The 21,593-nt window shown below is 38.3% G+C and overlaps 1 protein-coding gene across 1 annotated transcript in view; it reads right to left on the reverse strand.

The window, feature by feature from the left end:
• Positions 1 to 8,319: 8,319 nt before the first annotated feature.
• The window catches only part of LOC102216533 (reticulon-4 receptor-like 1), a 100,515-nt gene continuing 87,241 nt past the window's right edge, over positions 8,320 to 21,593 (reverse strand). The window contains exons 4-5 of the mRNA XM_023341793.1: positions 12,689 to 13,143; positions 8,320 to 11,806 (exon numbers count right to left, since the gene is read on the reverse strand). Of these exons, the coding sequence (XP_023197561.1) occupies positions 10,910 to 11,806; positions 12,689 to 13,143 (1,352 nt within the window). The 3' untranslated portion in view covers positions 8,320 to 10,909. The remainder of the gene's footprint in view (positions 11,807 to 12,688; positions 13,144 to 21,593) is intronic.

The following is a 21,593-nucleotide window of genomic DNA, read 5'->3' on the forward strand; positions in this document are numbered from 1 at the left end:
AGTCATTTATCTTTAGTATTTTTCTCACTCTCCTTTTTGCTTTGTTCTTATTTCTCTCTTTACTCACTTTGCTATTCCCTTTGTCCAAACATTTTATTTATTATATGTCACATTCATCCCATTTTTCTTTCTTCCTTACCTTTCTTCTTCTGCATTTATGGCCTCACTGGCTTCCAAATCCTCATTGCCTTTTTTTCTTGCAGCTTTAATGTGGCTTTTTTTATCACCTATTTTTGAGATTTTTCTTTCTTCTTCCATCCCTGTCAGTCTTTCTTTAACAATTCTATTTTACTTATGTTTGGAAATAAGAAAACATTCAAAGTTCAAAGTGCTGAGTCTTATTCATGAGTCTTATTGCTTATATATAAACAGCAATAATTTTTATTTTTAGGAATTATCAGCTGTTTAATATGATGTATTAAAGGAGATCTGCAGAAGGAAAAGAGAGGAACAAACATTCTTTTGCAAAATGTTCAGACTACTTGATCTAACATGATTTGTTATAGTAATGGAACCATAAGCAATATTGTTCCCCAGAGCCTGAGCAGTTATACCATCAGATTCCTTGTCACTGGGGTATTTTAACATGTAAACATCAGAACAAGAACTTTATATAATGTCTTTTTATTTAGAAACATCATGAGAAATCTGCTGGTGAGTGAAATCAGGAAATTTTTCCCTTGATCTGCCCTGGCAGGTGATCAGCCAGTTGGAAACTCAGCCATCCATTATTCTTTCCTGTCAGTGAACACACCATACAAATCACTGCCAGGTCACAGTGAGAACAAAACTAGTTGGTGTACAGGCTGTTCCTAAGTAAAGAAGACTCAAACTTAGATATTTACTGTGACAAATAATACCACCACTAGAAGAATCATCAATAGTGCAGAAGGTACTTAACTCAGAATGTACCAAAGTGGATATATAGAAATGCTTAGCTATTTTTTAGTCATTGTATAATTAACATTGTGGACAGGGGAGTTCCTGTTATGCTGTTCTTCCACCTGGAAACTATCATCAAATCAAGCAAAGGTAAAAGATATCTCTTATTTATCAATATAGTGATTCTATACTACTGGTACTTTGTAATGCTCTGCCAGGGAAATTAAATAATCTCTATGGTGGTCTTAATCATGCTCTCAATGGCACCAAGTGTTTATTTTGAGAATGCAACAGCAGACAGGTGAACTAAAGGCAGACTCTCTACCATCATGCTGAAGACAGCTGCAGTAAAGCTCTGGCAACGCATCACAGAAAAAGAAAGTAGTTCTTTGATGATCAATGGCTTCCGGCCTTCAGACAGTTGGCTCCAAAGGAAACTTTTAGCATGTCAGAAACATTGTCTATAAAGTTGTTGAGTCAATCCAAGTCTACCAAGAGATAGCTGCTCATTTTAAAGAATGTTGATGCCTGCACACCTTTACCAGTATATATGCAAATACAGTCAGTTCACACAATGTTATTTCGACACTTATTTTGAGCAATTATTTGTAAGTCAATAATACTGTTTACAAATTCTAAATGCCCATGCTACTGTGCACAATTGTGTGGGTTCACCCTTTAAACAGTTTGTTGTAGTTCAGTTTATATAGACTAAAATTGATTTTATTTTTACAGTGTTCAGGAGCTGAATGTTCTAAACTAAACTCAGTCACAATATAAGTTACTTGTTTTTCATTCATTCATTCAAACACTTTTACAGTTTAGCACAAAATGATTAAAACATCTGGTAAATTTAGGCTTAAAATAATGTTAACCAAAATTTTATTTTGCCTTCACAGACCACAGGCGTGTATTTTGACCTTTACCCTCAGCTCTCTCCATGCATGGTCATCGCACTCCCTGTTTCTGTGTTTCTGACCCTCACCTGCCTTCTTATCACATCTTCGCCCTGTCACCAGGATTTGTCTTTAGACAAGTGATTTATAGAAACAATCCTGGAACTTTCTTCTAAGAACTACAAAGTTCATAAGTTCAGAAGCCAAGCGACTGATTCATCATTTAGAGCAGGTGTCTTCAACCGCAGTCCTCCAGGACATGTATCCTGCAGCTTTTAGAAGTGTCTCTGCTTCAAGTCACCTGAGTCACATCATCAGGTCATTATTAGGAATCTGGAGAACTGAGGAGGTAATTCAGGTGTGTTGGAGCAGGAATACATCTAAAGGTTGCAGGACACTGGACCTCAAGGCCTGGATTTGAAGACCTCTGACCTAGCGATAATCTGAACTTAACTCTTCAGTCTCTACCCTCTTTTTCTCGATTTTATCTTTCCTGGACGTTTGTGTGACCCTTCTGATTTTTAATAAATGTTTGAATCATGCTCTGTGCTTGGTTGAGTCATTTGTTCCCCTGTGAGACTTTAAATTAATAAATGAAATCATTTAAAAATTCCTTTTTGCATTCTGTTGGTTTTATCTTTAATTTTAAAATGTGTACGCAAACGTTTGGGTGTGATAAATAGTAAAATTTTCAAGGGGGGCAAATACTTTTTATGCCTTTAGTAAAGAGTTGCTGTAAACATTAATGTGAGTCAAACTTACATACGGGACACTGGCATACAGTATGTTACATCATCTTTTTTATCTTTTTTTTTTGGAAAAGTCTACTTATAAAATTGCCTGCGTGCTTTAAAAATGTTAAAGCTGATTATGATTTATTTTTATGCTTATTTATTTTTATAAGTGTGTAAGTTGCACACCTTGTTCTGGTCAGAGACTCACCCAGACACTCACCAAGCACTGCCCTGCTAGGTTCGCTTCCTCTCCCCCAGCTGCTGCTGGTCTGTTTGGCACTGATAACTACTTCACACACTTCTTCCACAGATAACTGCACCCCTCTGTCTTTATGTCCTCACTCATTCTCCTTCTCTCCCCATTGTCAGCTTTGTTTTACAAACGAAGCAGTGATACTTTCTCAGAGGCGGACCACTTCCACTCTGCAGCTCGACCGGCTGTCAGGCTGGATGTGCTGCGACAGGCGGGCCTACATGGTGGACAAACACATGAATATAAAGCATGAGGAAACAATCACATCCCAGTGCCTTATGTGACCTTACCTTGACCTGACATGAGACACCGCCCTTTAATCGTCACAGCTGACACACCTCGACAGGCGTGTGTATTATGTGAGTGTGTGTGTCCTGACAGTTGCTTTGATGCATATTTCATATGAGGCTGCTAAGTGTGTGACCAAAAGTAGGACATGAGGGGGGCAACATCTATCTTTATTAAATGTGGATGTATTTTTCCTCCTCTGCAGCAGATGAATGCACATATTCAATTATGGGTTTTTTTATTGCCTTTTAGTTTTTGATGATTTTCTTTCTTTCCATTGCCTTATCGTGCAGCCTCAGGGCTCATTTAGAGGCATGTCTATTAACCACACACTCGGACAGATGCACACGCTTGCCCGAACAAAAGGAGGCAAACAAACAGAGACCACCTCAGCCGTTTGAGGACACTATCTGTTTAATGTTATTTATAAACAGCTTCAGTCTGGCATTGTTTGATTACCACATAGAAAACATTTGGGCTCCACAAAGGAAGAGCGAAAAATAATACACAGATATGGTTGTGTGTGTGTCTGTGTGTGCTTATTGAAAACAGAGAATGGTGGCACAGGAAGATGAGGAGGGAAAGAGAAACTAGGAGGAAAGATGGAGAAAGAGGATGACGAATAGAAAGTAAGGAAAAAAATAAGGAGAAGCACATAGGACACTGCAGTGTGCTGTTTATCTTGAGTTATTCAGCAAATCAAAAATACTGAAAGCCCCCTTCCCCCTTCCCCCCAAAAAAGAAAAAAAACAATTATAAGAATATTAAAAAAATAACAAAGTTCCAGCCTTCAGCTCCCTGTACATTTTTCATAGGAACAAGTGAGACACAACAGAGTCTCGCTTCTCCACTTCTCTCTTTTTTTCTCATTTTTGTTTTATTACAAAAGTCATTCTCACAGGAATAAACGGACACAATTTACATCACCTCTTGGTTTACAGCAGCACAAACAAAGTTCACTGGTATAGGGACTTATAATCCTATTTGCCAGGACAGTGACACAATAGTGACAGGCTGCCCAATGTTCCCGACATCGAGATAGATAGACACGAAAAGGTGGGGCTCAGCGGGAAACACACACAAGCAGGGGTACAAATATGGCCCCTGCCTCTGGAGTCCAATACGAACCTGTTTGTTTTGGGGTGGTCTGTAAACCTTATCACAATTTTTGTGCTTTTTTTTTTTAAAAGGACCTGTCATAATTGTTTTATTTTTTGTTTAATTACTGTTTGTAGAGATGCACCAGTCAGAATTTTCCCTTGTGGGGTCAGGAGGAGCGCTGGTACCTTTCTCCAGAGGACACAAATTGAAAAATACAACTACAAATTAAAAAATATATAACAACATTAACAAAACAGAAGAAATAGGTCCTGTGATATGCAATGGGAAACCTAAGACATCTCTGATTGGGCGATTCCTCTTTTGACTTTAGAACTGGAAATTATTCTGGTTTTAGCACATTTGTTGAAAATATGAATGTTACCAATGACGCAAATATAGCTACTGAAAACATTACAGATTTATCGTCATGATACAAAATACCAGAAAAAACTGAATTTAATGGATGTTTGATAATGCTGCTACACACTCATTTACAGTAGAGTAGAGTAGAGAGTAGAGTACAGTATGCACCTTGAAGGCGTTTGTGATCCGCCATTATAAAAAAAAAAAGAAGAATAACATAGCTACCCATGGATATGAATACTCAGGAGACTTGTTTTCATGTCTACTTAGCTGCCGCTATCCAAGAATATTTTGAGTTGGGACAAACTACGAAGCTTTGGGGGAGGAAAGTGAATTTAGCATTTTGGGCAATACATAGCACTGTGACTCTGTCTGCTAATCTAAACAAAGAGAGTGAATGCTAGAATAATTCCCGGTTCTAAAGTTAAAAGTGATATCAACCAATCAGGAATGTCTTAGTTTTCCCACTGAGACTTTCATCTTCTCTTTTGTTAATGTTGTTGTGTTTTCTTAATTTATAATTGTGCTTAGTTAATGTCATGTTTTTTGCATAGGTTGTTGTGTTTTTCAATTTGTAGTTGTGTGTAGTGATTTGTTGAAGTGGTTTGCACTTCATGGCCAAAGTAACAAAATAATAATGGAGTTCACATTTTAAACTGTGTTTAGCATCTGATATTACCAATTAGTATGACTACCCTGAAAAAACTAAAATCTCTGTGTAAGAGAATGTGAACTACCTTACAGAGATAGTTATTCCCTGCATAGCACACCGGTGTCAAAGGGAGTCAGTAGAAAAGTGGACGACTCCACATGTTTGTGAAACACAAAGAATGGATCACTAATTTATATTAGACCAAAATTTAGTCAATGCTACTGTCAGCTCATGTTTCTTTAATGGTACTCGGATCATGAGCACAAAGGTATCTTTAAAAGCAAGATTTTATTTTCTACAGATGTACAGTGAAGAGACTTGCTGTTTTCTATGAGGGGCCGTTTAGGACAAAATTTACGTTTTGTCTCTCACACACTACCAAAAACTCTCGCATACTCCAAAAAAGTAGCCACGCACACTCCAAAAAATTACGTTTTGTCTCTCACACACTACCAAAAACTCTCGCATACGCCAAAAAAGTAGCCACGCACACTCCAAAAAATTACGTTTTGTCTCTCACACACTACCAAAAACTCTCGCATACTCCAAAAAAATAGCCTCGCACACTCCAAAAAATTACGTTTTGTCCCTCACACACTACCAAAAACTCACGCATACTCCAAAAAAATAGCCTCGCATACTCAAAAAAATTACGTTTTGTCTCTCACACACTACCAAAAACTCTCGCATACTCAAAAAAATTACGTTTTGTCTCTCACACACTACCAAAAACTCTCGCATACTCAAAAAAATTACGTTTTGTCTCTCACACACTACCAAAAACTCTCGCATACTCAAAAAAATTACGTTTTGTCTCTCACACACTACCAAAAACTCTCGCATACTCAAAAAAATTACATTTTGTCTCTCACACACTACCAAAAACTCACGCATACTCAAAAAAATAGCCACGCACACTCAAAAATTACTCACGCACATTCAAAAAATACTCAAATTGCGTATACACACACTACTAAAATGTCACACACACACACACAAACGTTAACTTTCTCGCTCACATACACTACTATCAGCTCGCTCACATACACTGTACTAACAGCTCGCACATTCACAAACGTTAACTTTCTCGCTCACATACACTACTACCAGCTCGCGCACATACACACAAACGTTAACTTTCTCGCTCACATACACTGCTAACAGCTCGCACACACACAGACGTTTATCTCTCACATACACAAGACTAAAGTTGAACACACACACAGTACTAAGACTCGTTTTATGTATGTGTGAGAGCGAGACTTTTTATGAATGTGTGAGAGCGAGACTCTTTATGTATGTGTGAGAGCGAGACTTTTTATGAATGTGTGAGAGCCAGACTCTTTTTGAATGTGTGAGAGTTGTCACGGAAGAGGCGGGGCATAATTTTTGGATCAAACTGCGCATGCGTAGATCCTAAACTATAAGTTTCGATTGTTGACTCACTGTATGTTCTATTACTTAGTATATTTGTGCTTTTAAATATATATAGAACGTTTAACTTTCTTGTAGATTAAATGTGCTATAGAAATAAATGAATCTGATTGATTGATTAAAAATAGCAAAATTGCTGTAGTACAATCTGTCCACTGGGTGCCAGTATTACAGGAATTATTAACCGGCGCCAACTAGTGCCGAAGAAGAAAGAGTTTGCTATACCGAACATGGCTAACTCTAATTCGAAACGAGAGAGAATTGGTCAGGCAGCTGCCATTTTAAACACCATTCTATCTTCTCCGGAGGCAACCAGCACTTTGACAGGCGCATTAAACGATTCAACGACTGCCCGCAGTGCTACAATCTGGCACCCAGTGGACAGATTGTACTACAGCAATTTTGCTATTTTTAATCAATCAATCAGATTCATTTATTTCTATAGCACATTTAATCTACAAGAAAGTTAAACGTTCTATATATATTTAAAAGCACAAATATACTAAGTAATAGAACATACAGTGAGTCAACAATCGAAACTTATAGTTTAGGATCTACGCATGCGCAGTTTGATCCAAAAATTATGCCCCGCCTCTTCCGTGACAACTCTCACACATTCAAAAAGAGTGTCGCTCTCACACATTCAAAAAGAGTCTGGCTCTCACACATTCATAAAAAGTCTCGCTCTCACACATACATAAAACGAGTCTTAGTACTGTGTGTGTGTTCAACTTTAGTCTTGTGTATGTGAGAGATAAACGTCTGTGTGTGTGCGAGCTGTTAGCAGTGTATGTGAGCGAGAAAGTTAACGTTTGTGTGTATGTGCGCGAGCTGGTAGTAGTGTATGTGAGCGAGAAAGTTAACGTTTGTGAATGTGCGAGCTGTTAGTACAGTGTATGTGAGCGAGCTGATAGTAGTGTATGTGAGCGAGAAAGTTAACGTTTGTGTGTGTGTGTGTGACATTTTAGTAGTGTGTGTATACGCAATTTGAGTATTTTTTGAATGTGCGTGAGTAATTTTTGAGTGTGCGTGGCTATTTTTTTGAGTATGCGTGAGTTTTTGGTAGTGTGTGAGAGACAAAACGTAATTTTTTTGAGTATGCGAGAGTTTTTGGTAGTGTGTGAGAGACAAAACGTAATTTTTTTGAGTATGCGAGAGTTTTTGGTAGTGTGTGAGAGACAAAACGTAATTTTTTTGAGTATGCGAGGCTATTTTTTTGGAGTATGCGTGAGTTTTTGGTAGTGTGTGAGGGACAAAACGTAATTTTTTGGAGTGTGCGTGGCTACTTTTTTGGAGTATGCGAGAGTTTTTGGTAGTGTGTGAGAGACAAAACGTAAATTTTGTCCTAAACGGCCCCTCATATTTTAGTAGTGTGTGTATACGCAATTTGAGTATTTTTTGAATGTGCGTGAGTAATTTTTGAGTGTGCGTGGCTATTTTTTTGAGTATGCGTGAGTTTTTGGTAGTGTGTGAGAGACAAAATGTAATTTTTTTGAGTATGCGAGAGTTTTTGGTAGTGTGTGAGAGACAAAACGTAATTTTTTTGAGTATGCGAGGCTATTTTTTTGGAGTATGCGTGAGTTTTTGGTAGTGTGTGAGGGACAAAACGTAATTTTTTGGAGTGTGCGAGGCTATTTTTTTGGAGTATGCGAGAGTTTTTGGTAGTGTGTGAGAGACAAAACGTAATTTTTTGGAGTGTGCGTGGCTACTTTTTTGGAGTATGCAAGAGTTTTTGGTAGTGTGTGAGAGACAAAACGTAAATTTTGTCCTAAACGGCCCCTCATAGTTTTCCTGATGTGGATAAATGATCTCTCAGGAACAAAAGGATAGAAAAACTGCAGTAATGTTCTTCCTTTTCAGCTTCTCCTTTATGCATAGAGCACAAACCAGTGAAGATGCACTGATGATGGGTTGCAGTCTATACATCTTCAATACCCACTTACTACCTCTGGCTCACTTCAGGGGTTTCTACTCCAGTAGGCAATGGACTCCACCTCTTACCTATTGACTGCTGGGCAACATAAACCAAGGGGTCAATGAGAAAGTACTTCTTTCCAGTTCACTATCATCAACAACAGTGTAATGTGAAAATATAGTTGCTGACATAGGTTTCTCTCGCTCATTTCTTGTTTGAATTGTTTTTAACTTCAGAAAATAAGTTACAACAAATGGTTAATTTGACTCACTTTTCGAATTTATTCACCTTGGGTGATAAGACATCTGTCTACAACTGGAAAGACAGCTGTTACTGATAATTTAAGCAATCCAAACTGTCCCTTTAACTGAGATTTCCAAAAGGCAGCCAAGATCACAGACCAGGGTAGAATATTCAAAAGGATGAAATGAAGTAATTTTTCTGGACTCTGTTCAGACTTTCTGTTATCAGCTGAAAATCAAGCTCTCCCTCTTTCAAAAGAAATAATTACAGACGTGTTTAAAGAAAAAGTGTTGCTTCTTCGATCTTTGTGCTTTTTCTTATTTTTTGTTCTTGTCTTATTTTTAAACTTGATCCTGAAAATAGCTAACTTTTGAGTGATCTTTGGAGTGCAACCAGAGTGATAATCAAATATGAGTTTCCAAATGGCTGGTAGCCTACTGGGGGTATCCAAACTGAAAATTGTCCACTTCCTGTCACGTGTCAATTTCTTGGTGCATCTCTACTTATGAGGAGCAGCTAGTAAAAAAAAAAAAGACAACAATGCTTTGTTTTGCTGTAGAAAATTATGAAATGATTTGTTTTATCAGTTTCCACCATTTCAATTGAGTGGTGGAGACATTAGGTGAGCTGCACAGAAAAACAGGATGTCTAGAGAAAAACCAAATCAGAGTCCCGGGTTTGAAGTTTGCGGTGAGCTGTGAAGGTGGTTGGTCTTTTTTTATTTTCTGGGGTAAGACCACTGTTGAAATGCACTGTTATCAAAGAGTATGCTGCATCCCACTGTTCTTTTTTTCATGGGTAATTCTTGGAGAAGAGCACATAGCCTCCACATGTCATAGGGATTTTCTCTCTTCAGATCTAGCAGCGATAAAATCCAACTCTTCAAACAGGCTTGAAGATCAGCAAGTCCTTGTTGACAAATCAGAGAAGAGCAGTCCGCAAGCTCATTCATTCGTCACACACTCTGACCTTACTTTTTACTCAACAGAGGCTGATCAAACCTCTGACACAGAATCTGTTTCTTGTGACTGTTTGGACTGAATGGTGCTTTTGAATGATACACGGACCTCCATTGCATTACAGAGGGAAGCGCACATCACTTTCAGTGAATCAGAAGTTTTATGACTGAGACTAAATCCCCTGGTTTTTCTTAGCCTGCAGAGAGGTGCTCAACCAAGAGAAGTCGGAGAGTGAATGAAATTGTCTCTCGCCTCCAGATGTTGTTCGTAGGATAACTGGCTCCCATTAGGCACTCTTTTTATCTAGCTTTGTCGTATCCACACAGCTTTAGAGTATTTATTTTCCTTTTCCACTTTACACCCACAGTTACACAACCGTTTCTCAGAAATATTCACTCACTCTAGGATGCTGAATGAGACCAGTTGGCTTGGACTGGCTTTTAGGTTGGTATGCAAAGTTGAGGACAAATGATAGCTTTCAACTGGACTGCATTGACGAACTGACAGTTATATTGTTGTGTGACAATTTCAGCTGTATTATTTAGATGCCAAAGTGTACAGATGTGCATTAAAACTGCTGTGAGACGTGGGTGCAGAGCCAATTTGCTGGCAGATTGATAGTAATTACAGCTATTACCGTTGAAACTCTTCACAATGACTCATTTTCCTGCCACCAGTGTCTGCGGTACTTTGTTTCTTGATCGTAAGGTGCTGTTGAGTGAGCAAAGAGACAGCTTTAAATGACTGTCTTTGTCCTAGTGTGAGTGACAGATCAAGGGTGTGCTGTGAGAGCACTACTGAGTCAAGAGGGTTAACTGTTTTGATACTTACTGTGTGCTCTCACTGTAATTTGAATGAATAATTGGCTCATTATTTCATGAGGCTGTACAGTTTTCATGAGCACATAAATTTGATGAAGTGACTGATGCCAAAGAGACAGAAGTTTCCCTGTTGTTTCTATGCTGACATCATCAAAACAGTGGGCTGAGTTGCGCTCCCTGACTTCCATCTTTTGACACATAAGAATCCCTGCATTTTTATCGCAGGAATACTTCACAATGTTCCCAAACAGTATCAACAACACACTTGGTTGTCCACATGTCTCCTTAAATAGCCAGGATAGGATGTTTTTTTTAGGAGAATTAATAATAAGGTTGCATCCTTAGCACAAAAGTGTCTGGGTTCTGTTTCAGCGTAGGATCACAAAATAGATTGACAGAAAAAGAGCTGATGACAAACAGGGAATAAATGCTGCTGCATGGGATCCAGTGTTATTAGCTCTCTGGACTCCACTTGGTGGACCAACAGAAGTTCTGGGGATGCACTTGTTTCTCCTTCTTGAGGATGCAGACATATCGTATTTACCTCCATCTGGAGAGTAGTCCTTCTCATCCCCCTCCTGAAGTACCTGTACCTCATTGAGCCCCCCTTTTCCCTTGCGGCCCCGGCGGGTACAGTTTTTGCGGCTTCCCTTCGGTGGACGCGGCAGGGGTGAGGGTGAAGGCAAGCTGTACTGGTCCCCATGCGGCATGTACGGCCGCTGATGATGGTTGTGATGGATTCTGTGGCGGTTTAGATGGTTTAAAGAGTCTCCATGCTCCATCTCCCCTCCAGAGTTACCTCTTCTGTGACCCTCGTTCGACAAGCAGCTGGGTAGCTCTTCCTTCTTCACCTTCTTCATATCCTTTCCTGCCAACTCCGGCGGTGAAACGCAGATCAGAGTGGATGTGGAGCCCCTAAACCTTTGCAGCCAGTCCCAGAGGGATAACGCCTTGCAGTCACATTCCCAGGGATTGTCATTTAGACGCAGGTACTCCAAGGCCGGCAGCTGCATCAGGGTGCCACCGGATAGCTCAGTGATGGAGTTATTGAACAGGTAGAGCATGGTGAGACGCCGAAGGTCATGGAAAGCCTGCCGATCAACCCACTGGATTCGGTTCTGGTGCAGAAGGAGCCGGTCCAAGACGCCCAATCCTCGGAAAGTGTTCTGGCGAAGACTCCAAAGCCGATTCCCATGCAGGAAGAGATGACTTAGGTTCAGGAGGTCGATGAATAAATCATCCTCTAAGAACTCTAATTGGTTATCCTGAAAAATAAGAAAGGAAGAAAGACAAAACGGGATCTGAAATTAGTTATAGTTCATTCTTCATTTAATAGCCTTTATGTTATTTCCAGTAATGAGTAACATTCTTTATTGGAATAAGCTTTGAAATAAGATTTATTTTCAGCAGTCTGTTGACCTCACATGTTATAATAAATATAATATTTTTAGATTAGGCCACAACATAAATGCTTGTTTTGTAATGCAGATTACATTCACAAACATGTACTCCATAAATTCCAGGGAAAAGATGAACTCTGCAGGTTTACAGGATTACTGGTAATCTCTGCAGCTCAAAGAGGCTAGAAAATATCCTGTGTTGTGTTGGAGGTTACTAAAACAATTTGCTGCTTGTCTTTATGCGCTTGTTTCAGTTTGAGGAATCAGTAAAAATAGGGTCATGTCAAATAAACTGGTTTGACTTTTTTAGATTTCATGACCAATTGCATAAAAGTGTAAACATGTGCATATGAGCCTGTGACTTTAATCTTATTTGCTTGGTGCTTGATAGGTTAAAATGCAGTTTCCTTTACTAAACAATGTTGGTGATTAAATTATATTTTTAAAACAGAATGATGGATATTTTCGTCAAAATTTGGAAAATACATAAAAAAGTAGTTAGGATAATGTAACAGAATAGAAAACATAATATCTTGGACATTATGCAATGATTTGTGTATTTGATTATCGTGTTTCTTCCTGGTGCTGCTTTGCATGGTCAAACTTCTGTGAGTAAATGAACTTATCTGCTGTTAGCATTTCATTAGTGTCAAATTTCTAGCAGTAGGTCCATAATACACTACAGTATAAGGAATGCAGATGTAACATTTAGCCGTAGAGATTGAAAATTGGCAGTTATCCAAGCACCTGTAGGTAGAGATACTGAAGATTATGTAAACCAGCAAAGATCCCTGGAGGCAGACTGATGAGGCCACAATGGTACAGATGCAGCGCGTGTAGCCAACCCAGACCCATAAAGGTGTCCGAGGCGACGGCCTTCAGGTGCCGGTTATCCCCCAGGTCGAGCTCCTCCAGCCGGTCAAAGCCGTGAAACGTGGATGGCTGTATGTAGGAGAGGTTGTTTGAGTAAAGCCACAGCATGGTGGTGGTGGGCGAAAAGTGGCCGCGGAGCAGCCGCTGGATCTTGTTGTTCTGCAAGAAGACACGCTCACTCTGAGCGGGGATACCCTCGGGCACTTCATGGAAGTTGTGAGCCTGACAGGAAACGGTGCTAGGTGAAGTGTAGCAGATGCAGTGGCGGGGGCAGGGCATAGAGAGATCCAGGCCCCACAGCACCAGCAGCAACTCCACCCCGCCATAACCTGAGCGAACAAAAGGGAAATAGAGGAGAGTTAATGAAATTCAGACAGCAGAGATTCTATTATCAGGCGCATCTTGAATGAAACACTTGATAATGTTGGTTTGCAAGGATTTAAATGGACACTGTTCAATGCAGAGGAAAGATATACTACTGACATGATTTTCACTCAAAATTTAAACAATTCTCAATGGGTTTGCCTACCTTTCCAAAAATAAAATCCTAAAGAAATACAAGGCATTCCTTGAAAAACATAAATATGCTCCAGACTTTCAATTTTATTGTGTGGTGCGTACATCTCTATGTTCACATTCCCTGGAAAAGTCGTGACAGCGCTGCATACCCGGCTGCCTAACATGCACAGCATTATATCCTTTGGTTATCCTCCACAACTGACAGAAAATCGATGTTTCCCCTGCTTACAAGTGAACACGCAGCACACCTGTAATGTGTTCCCACAATAAGGGGAAACCAAGAAGAAACGAGGAGGGAGGGCAAAGAAAGGAGGGGGTCTGGGAAGGCTTGGGGGGGTAGAAATGATCCACAGCAGGCCTCTGAAGTGGGTATTACTTTTCTGCTATCAGATTCCCCTCATCTCACTCATTTATTTTTATATTTATTTGATTTTTTTGCCTGCCTTGGATCATTTCAGTGTTTGATGTTTCTTAGAGCTGGAAATAGAGAGCGAGAGAAGAAAAAAAAAGTGGGTGGAAAGAGCATAGATTGGAGAGACACTGATCTGGGAGTAAGATCTGGATTGAGCCAGAGATAAAAATCCAACCTGAACATCATTCGTCCAGCTCCGTGGGGGCATATGTTGTCCACCCTATTTCATTTGAAACCACAGCACAGATCCTTTTAACAGCTAGAACATATACATGTTTGGTCTTTCTAATAGCACTCAGATTAGTTGCCATTGCATTATATCAATGAGCATACTCTTAGGGTAGTAAAGGAGATCATGTGATACTAATCGGCAGATGTGATTGACAGATGCCACAGTGGTGCAGTATTAAAGAACATCATGTTCTCAAATGTCAGGAGAGGACTCCAGAGTGTAATCCCACAAATGCGTGACCTGGTAACATAATGTGTATGTAGCAATGTTTGTCAGTATGTCTGTGATGAGGCATATGTTGCATTTGTCAAATGCAACATATGCATTTGTCATATGTTGCATTTGTCAACATATGACAAATGCAACATATGCATTTGCACATATGCACTAGTTCTGAGAAGTAGTACTCAGAACTACTTCTGAGTAGTTCTGTTAACTACTCAGAAGAAGTTAATAGAAAAACAACAACAGTTGCAGTCTTGACATAATCTTATTGTTTTACCATGTCTTTTTGCCAACATATTTTCAACACTTTTATATTGCATGAATTAATGAATATTTATTATTTGAGTGGTCGAACAACAACTACTTAATTATTTATGAGTTTGGACATGCTTATTCTGGAATATTAATGGATTATTTAGAGTCAACAATAAATAATTCCAACAACTAAAATGTTTTGAAACCTTCAGCACAGCATTTATCAGTTTCAGCTGTCTATCTGCTGAATATTTCAGTTTTAAGTTTACATAAAACAAAATATTATATATACACAAACATAAAATAAACAAACAATGTTTATATATAAATATAAAAAAATTACAGTGAATCAAAATGGTCTCTCATCTTCAGATGGTTTGTTTTTCAACCAGCAGCAACAAGTCAGTGATGAGCAAATCTTCATTAGCCTTCATTTAGTCTCCAGGGTAACCAACTTTTTTATTGCCCTAACTCAAAAAATGCCTCACCAGAGTGGATTATTCTTTTTTATGTCTAAATATTCCTTAAACATCTCAGCTAAAACTTAAAAAAGTCACAATTTGTTGTTTGTTTTGTGTTCATAAGAAGTCTAAATGCTAACCAGAGTTAGAAAATGTTTGAATGAGTGGGGTTAAACCAGTCCTCCTTATCTATCTTTATCGAAAGTCAAAAAAACCTACTTCCTAGTGCATTTTGTCATGAGATTAGCACAAAAACCATGCTGGTTGTTCATGTGGGCCAGTCAATGAAACTCAAATAGCTCGTTAATCATCTTATAATGTGAAATTACCAGAAGTTGTTAATCTCACCACAGAAGTGACTACAGAGGTCTAATAGCTGCTTACCAAGTAAAATTCATCAAGGATCTGGATCACCACCTCATGCGTGAGACAGTAAAATATGTTTTGTGTTCTTGCTGCTGAAGTACAACCACACTGCTGTTGTGATAGCTACAGATGTACTTTACCACAATCTCACATGGAAGACAAAAGATGCCATCTGGTTTGTAGAACAACTTCCTCCAAAACCTGTAGAAATCATTTAGCCTTAATGGTTTCTGCACAGATGCGCAGCTTAGCCATGCCTTGTGCATTGTTGTACATCATGAAAATCAAACAAATGCCTTGAGGACACATCAGAAGACAAATATGACGCTTTTGTAGTCATAGACTAATAGAAAGCTTAAAAACGGACTGATAGGCAGTTAATAGAACTATAATGAACATAATCAATGAAACACCATTTACGTCTCATATCATCTACTGCTACTCTGTTCTTTTATCGGTTTCACACACCTATATTTATTAGTCCAGGTGATCATTTGCTTTCAATGAAAAATAAATATATAGCAGGTATTCTTCCCTGCAGGCTGTCAGGATTTAATCGCTCTGCTCTCTCTTCTTTTGTTTAGGCGGATCAGTCCTGTGTGCCTGTTTGTTTTGCGTCTATGACTGCTTTATCCAAAACAGTTGTCTTACTCTCCCGCTTTATCTTCATCCTCTGCTCCATCTCTCCTGCTGTGTCTGCTAATTAGGTGTAAAACTGCTGTTTGTATCAGAACTGTGTGCAGAAGGCTACGAACCATAGATTGTGTACATATGTCTTTCAGTTTCTCATGGAAAAAGCTTTATATAAAGGACTCATATATTGTAAGAAATGTAATCTAAACCCCTTCTCGAATGCGTTCTATATTAGTCTTGTCCCATTTTTTTTCATCCGTCATCTGATTTTACAAACTGAATCTAAGATGACAGTTTCTCCACTGTATCTATTATAATTATTAAATAAATTGTCTCCAGTGGAAATCTGCTTGGCACATGCTTATTATAAGAACTCTAAATATAAGTTTGCATTTCCAATTGGTTTCAGTCCCTCACTGCTGTTTGTTGATCCCTGCAGTTATGCATTTTTTGGTTTAATTTTCTCTTCATCATTTCTATCTGACTTCCACTTTGTCCCACTCATTCTTTCCATATCGAACATTTCTCTGCTTTCTTCATCTGACATTACAAAGTTATTGTGTGCCATCTGAGGAAATATCTGCTGACTGATGTTCATCTCTTCTTGTAAATTAACTGCAGATGTTTAAACATGAAAAAGGGAGATTGCAATATTTGTCATGGAAGCTGTTTCATAGGATATGGCTCTGGTATCGAGAACAGTGCCAACATGTTGTTGTTAAAACATTTGTTCATTAATAATTTCTCTTGCAGAAAATTTAATTGCTGTAGGAAGTCTGCAATGGATGTGAAGGTGGTTAAAAATAGAAAACAGAAATGTGGAGTAGTCATGTGACAAAATTACTAACATTAGAGTTGATAAAAGCAGAAGAGACTTGGGTTGAATCCAAATAGAAGTTACTAAGAACCATTAGAGTAAATTAATCACAGGTGTGAAACGTCAGTCCTTTGGGGCTGGTATCTTGCAACTTATAGATGTGTCTCTCCTTCCCAACACACCTGAGATAAATAACTGTGTTTAAATAATAAATAGCTAAACTAACTAGATGGACTCTGTAGTCCATGAGAAAATAATCAATCATTTATTACAAGTGTATTGGATGTGGGACACATTAAGAAGTTGCATGACATCCTTGACTCACTTCTTTGGTTCTCAATCCTGATCTGTAGGACTCATATGTCCTTAGCTGCCACGTGACTTACTTAAATAAGTGAGTGATTATCAGGCTTCTGCAGAACTTGATAGCATGCTGAGGATGTAATGCAACCATTTAAATCAGATGTGCTGGAGCAGTGCCACATCTGAAACACGAATAACAGTGGGCCCTGAGGATGAGGATTCAGAAACAGTCCCTTAGATCATGTTATTGGTTTAAATAACCAATAACATAATTTACATAAATAATTTCCAACTGGACAACAAGAAAACAGCTGTTGCTTGCAAAATGTGTGAGCTGGTAGTTATGGATGGAAATGTAATAACTTTCAACCTCTCTCCCGTGTTCTTTCTGCACAGCTAGTGGCACCCTAATTGCATCTAAAATCAATTTCAGTCATCAGAAAGGAGAAGACCATACCAATTCAAAAAGACTCCTGCAGTTAATGTTTACTTTTACTATGCTTCAATATGCTCTTCATTTTCCTCAGTTTGCTGAATATCAATTTAAAAATCAACCTAGAATAATTACCTTTACACATGAGGTTTGACAAGCAGTAAAAATCCCAGAAGACATGAACTCTTTTGTAAATAAATTGAATATTTTTGTTTACTTTTATATTTTCTTCATTTCCACCCTGAAGATGCACTATTAATTGCACCTGAAATCGTTAGGCTGATGCTACTCCAACATGAGAAACATCTCAATTACGAGCTTTGATCATTTGTTTTAACAGCACATTTTCCAAATGACTTGGTTTTAGATTCACTTTGTGATCTGAGTGTATGTTTTAGAAAAGAATGCTCATTTGACAGCTCGTTTTGAAAATCACTTAAAACTAAAATATTTTCAGAAGCAAGTCCTGTATCAAAAGCTTTATGTGATTCAACATTATTGTTTTATATTTGCTGTGAATCATTTGCAAGTTGGTTTCTTTGAAACAGGTGTGGGAGGCACTAAAGGAAGGAAATAGCTCCAGCTTGCTGCTATGCTTCATCTTTCTCATATTCAGTTACTGTGTTCTCTCAGCTGTCTGTTATTAAAGCTTAAAATGCTCAGAAAAATACTTGGAGGGGAGAAAATAATCTGCTGCTATAACGGATTTCCCTATTCTTGGAAAGCTTTTCATAAGAAGTATGAGCCTGGCTGCAAGGATTTGCATTAGTGGGGTCGGACACTCGTGATGGATGTTCTCATTGGACTTTCGAGCAACTCTCCACCTCATCTCTAAGGAGTTGGATTGGATCAAAAGCTGTTAACAATCCTGCTCAGAAACCTTTATTTTTTTGTCTTTGCAGACCTTACAGTGTGTCATTGACACCATTTTCTCAATTAAGTTGTCACAGATGCAACTACAACATTGAAAACATAAGGGATGAAAAAATAAAGCACCTCGTAGATCTCTGACATTACTGTATAAGCAGCCATGTTAACTTCAGATTTGGTTATAAAAAGGTCAGAATTTCTAATGTTATGCCAATCCTACAGTAATTTAATATATTCTTTAAAAACATTAAGCCTTCATATTATTGTTTCATTTGTAAAAGGCATGTTCTTATATTAAAAGCCTTTTTTCCAAAAATGCAAATTTGTCACACTCCATGTCTTGTTACAAGGAGAGTCGATGACACTCTTGTTTACACCTTCTGGAAGAACTTGAAATTTTGTGCATGAAATTTGAAAGCAGTTTGGAGTTATCAAAATAACACAAAAACAGACACAATGCTTTGCAAAAGTTTTTCTTTTTGGATTTTGTTGTATTGCAACCACAAAAATTCCACTTATGTCATTGTCATTGATTTTATGTGACAGACTAACACAAAGTAGTGCACATACAGTATATGACATGGGAGAAACATTTGTCCAAAGTAATACTGTCCTACATGTATATGGCTATGTCTTAGGCAATATGCAGTTATACCACAGTCTTACAACTGTTTTGTTAAACCATGCTTTAAACTTTTGAATTTATTCTCGGACAATTAGTGGCACTGGATTTTGTTTAGGGGTTAGATGGGACTGAAAAAATACACATGCTACACTGTTCAGGTTTTTATTTACAAGATAGTTGAGAAACACATGCATTTCCCTCTTTACTTCACAAGTATGCCCTACTTTGTGTTGATAAATATAATCCCAGTATTGCAGGTTTTGGTAATATGACAAAATGTAAACAATCTCATAGCATAAGGGGAACAGAAAAAACTGTTTTGTCAAATTTCAACATAGTCCTCTTACAATAAAGGAAAACATGACGTCTATTTCTCTTTTCCATAGTATATGTGTCTAACTCGCTCTAATCCTAGCGTCCATTCCCCTTAGCATTTTTGTCTAAATTTTCATCTCAGCTTTCCTGGCAAGATGTTTGCTGAAAGCTTCATCAAGCACAGCTAGGGTTCAATTACAAGATCCCATTCTTTCACTTACTCTCATTCCTCCACACCAGTCATTAATGTGCTCAGACAAACACACACACAGTGAAGAGTATAGGGAGGGGGGCAAAGCAGCACAAGCACACATGCTGGTTGTCAGGCCGTCGACACAACCGCCTTCCACGAACAGTTTGGCATCTGCAGGAGACACCTGCCACTCACTCTGGTAAACACAAGGAGAAAGTAAGAGAAGGAAGGAGAAGTAAAGGGAAAGGAGCCGGAGAGAGTGGGAACAGGCAATATAAGGCTCAAAGGGAATGAGGAACTCTTATAACATGAAAGCATAGGCAGGAGGAGAGAGGCACAATGCAGCGGTGTGGGAGGGAAAAAGAGCAGATCGAGTGAGACTGTAGCTAAAAAAAGAAGACGAGGATGACAGAGATGTACTGTGAAGCAGAGACCATTATATAGGTAGGTGTGTGAATGTCTGTCTGCTTGGCGAACAACACAACTGTGACTTCCGATGAATTGGCATCTAATACTGTGACCTTCTGCAGGGTGATTCAGATAAACACCTGCAAAGCTCTCAGTCATTGCAAAGCTGCACTGTCACAGAAGGAAGGGAAAAAAGCATTTAATGGAAACAAAATGTGTGTTCTTTAGGTTTCCACAGATCCAAGCTGCAGGCTAGTACACCCACAAGCAGATATAGACAATCAACACTAATTAGCAGCAGTGGTGGGATGATTAAGAAAAAAGTGCAGCAAAACATAAGTAAAAAGAAGATGTAAAAAATGAAAAAAAACCCTAGTAAAATAGCATGGAATATGCTGGGATGCAAGAAGAGAGAAGTGCAGTTATAGTTCAGATGCTCAATATAGATGCTACTCCCTCTTGTTAGTGGTTGATTTAGCTTAGTATAATCCCTAAGATCATTTAGCGTTGCTCATTCAAATGATAATAAATCTCTAGCAGAGTTAATGAGAGATTTAAATGGTGCCATTGCTTCGACGACACAGCTGAAAAATGTCTGCAGCAAATAATCCTCCCTTCTCATGTACCACAGTACATAACCTTTACATCCATCTTCATACTGGAGACAAATCAAGTCAATACCACCAGCCCTGCATCGCTGATTTGTTGGGGCCGACAAATTACTGTTTGGTGTTGTTCATATCTACTTTTGTTGAAAGTCCTCCTCCTGTGACCCCAGACAAAAGCATTCAAGCCTCATGAAAGAAGAAACCTCTTTACAGAGAAGATAAAACAACAAATTTGTCTTCATTTTTGGTTCTGTTAGATTGTTTTACAGCAACTTAGAAGGTAAAGTTGTGATGTGGGACATCACACACTTTGGGTTTTACTTTTTGTCCTGTCAATGCTAGCGCATTTATTCTGCTGTATTTGTACCTTTCATCCACTAAGATTTCTTTTTATAAAGTGATTTCCAAAGTCAATATTATGAAGGACTGAGATTAAAGAAATTATAAAGCAGCCTTCTCAGTTTATATCCATTTTTGTTGTGTATATTGTACATGCTAGAAATCAATGACAGGTGTCAGTTTGCCTATTTTTGTAAATCCTCACAGTACAACATGATTAAACTTGATCATGTTATGAGAAGAAGGAATTATAATAAATGGAAAAATATAAATTGGCAAAAATTTGATTTTGTTAAATCCTAGTCCACAGGACCTGCTGCAATTTTTAGAAATTTTGCAGCTGTGACACACACATCTTAAATGAACAAGCAATTAAATGTATTTTACAGCATTTGATGATGATGAGAAGGTGATATAATTATCTGAATCAAGTGTGCTGGAACAAAGACAAGTGAGCCCTGAGAACCAGATTGCGATCCACTTATCTTGAGGATCTTTCTTCACATCTACTGTATCGCAGATGTGTATATTTAGATGCTCGATTAACATCAGTCACACTTTAATCAAGATTAAATGTTAAGCTGTGAATCGGTTATTACGTATGTCATCGCTGGCTTCTTTGGAAAACAAATTGAGACAAAAGAATAGAATTATTACACAATTAATAGATTAAAAAGTCATTTGTGTAATGAGAATTATAAACAAACCTTTCTATCATCATTATTATTTACTTTAGCAGCATTCTCATAATTTAGCAGAGTTTGC

Source organism: Xiphophorus maculatus, chromosome 11 (assembly GCF_002775205.1).
Source record: "Xiphophorus maculatus strain JP 163 A chromosome 11, X_maculatus-5.0-male, whole genome shotgun sequence".
In the NCBI taxonomy this organism is placed as follows: domain Eukaryota; kingdom Metazoa; phylum Chordata; class Actinopteri; order Cyprinodontiformes; family Poeciliidae; genus Xiphophorus; species Xiphophorus maculatus.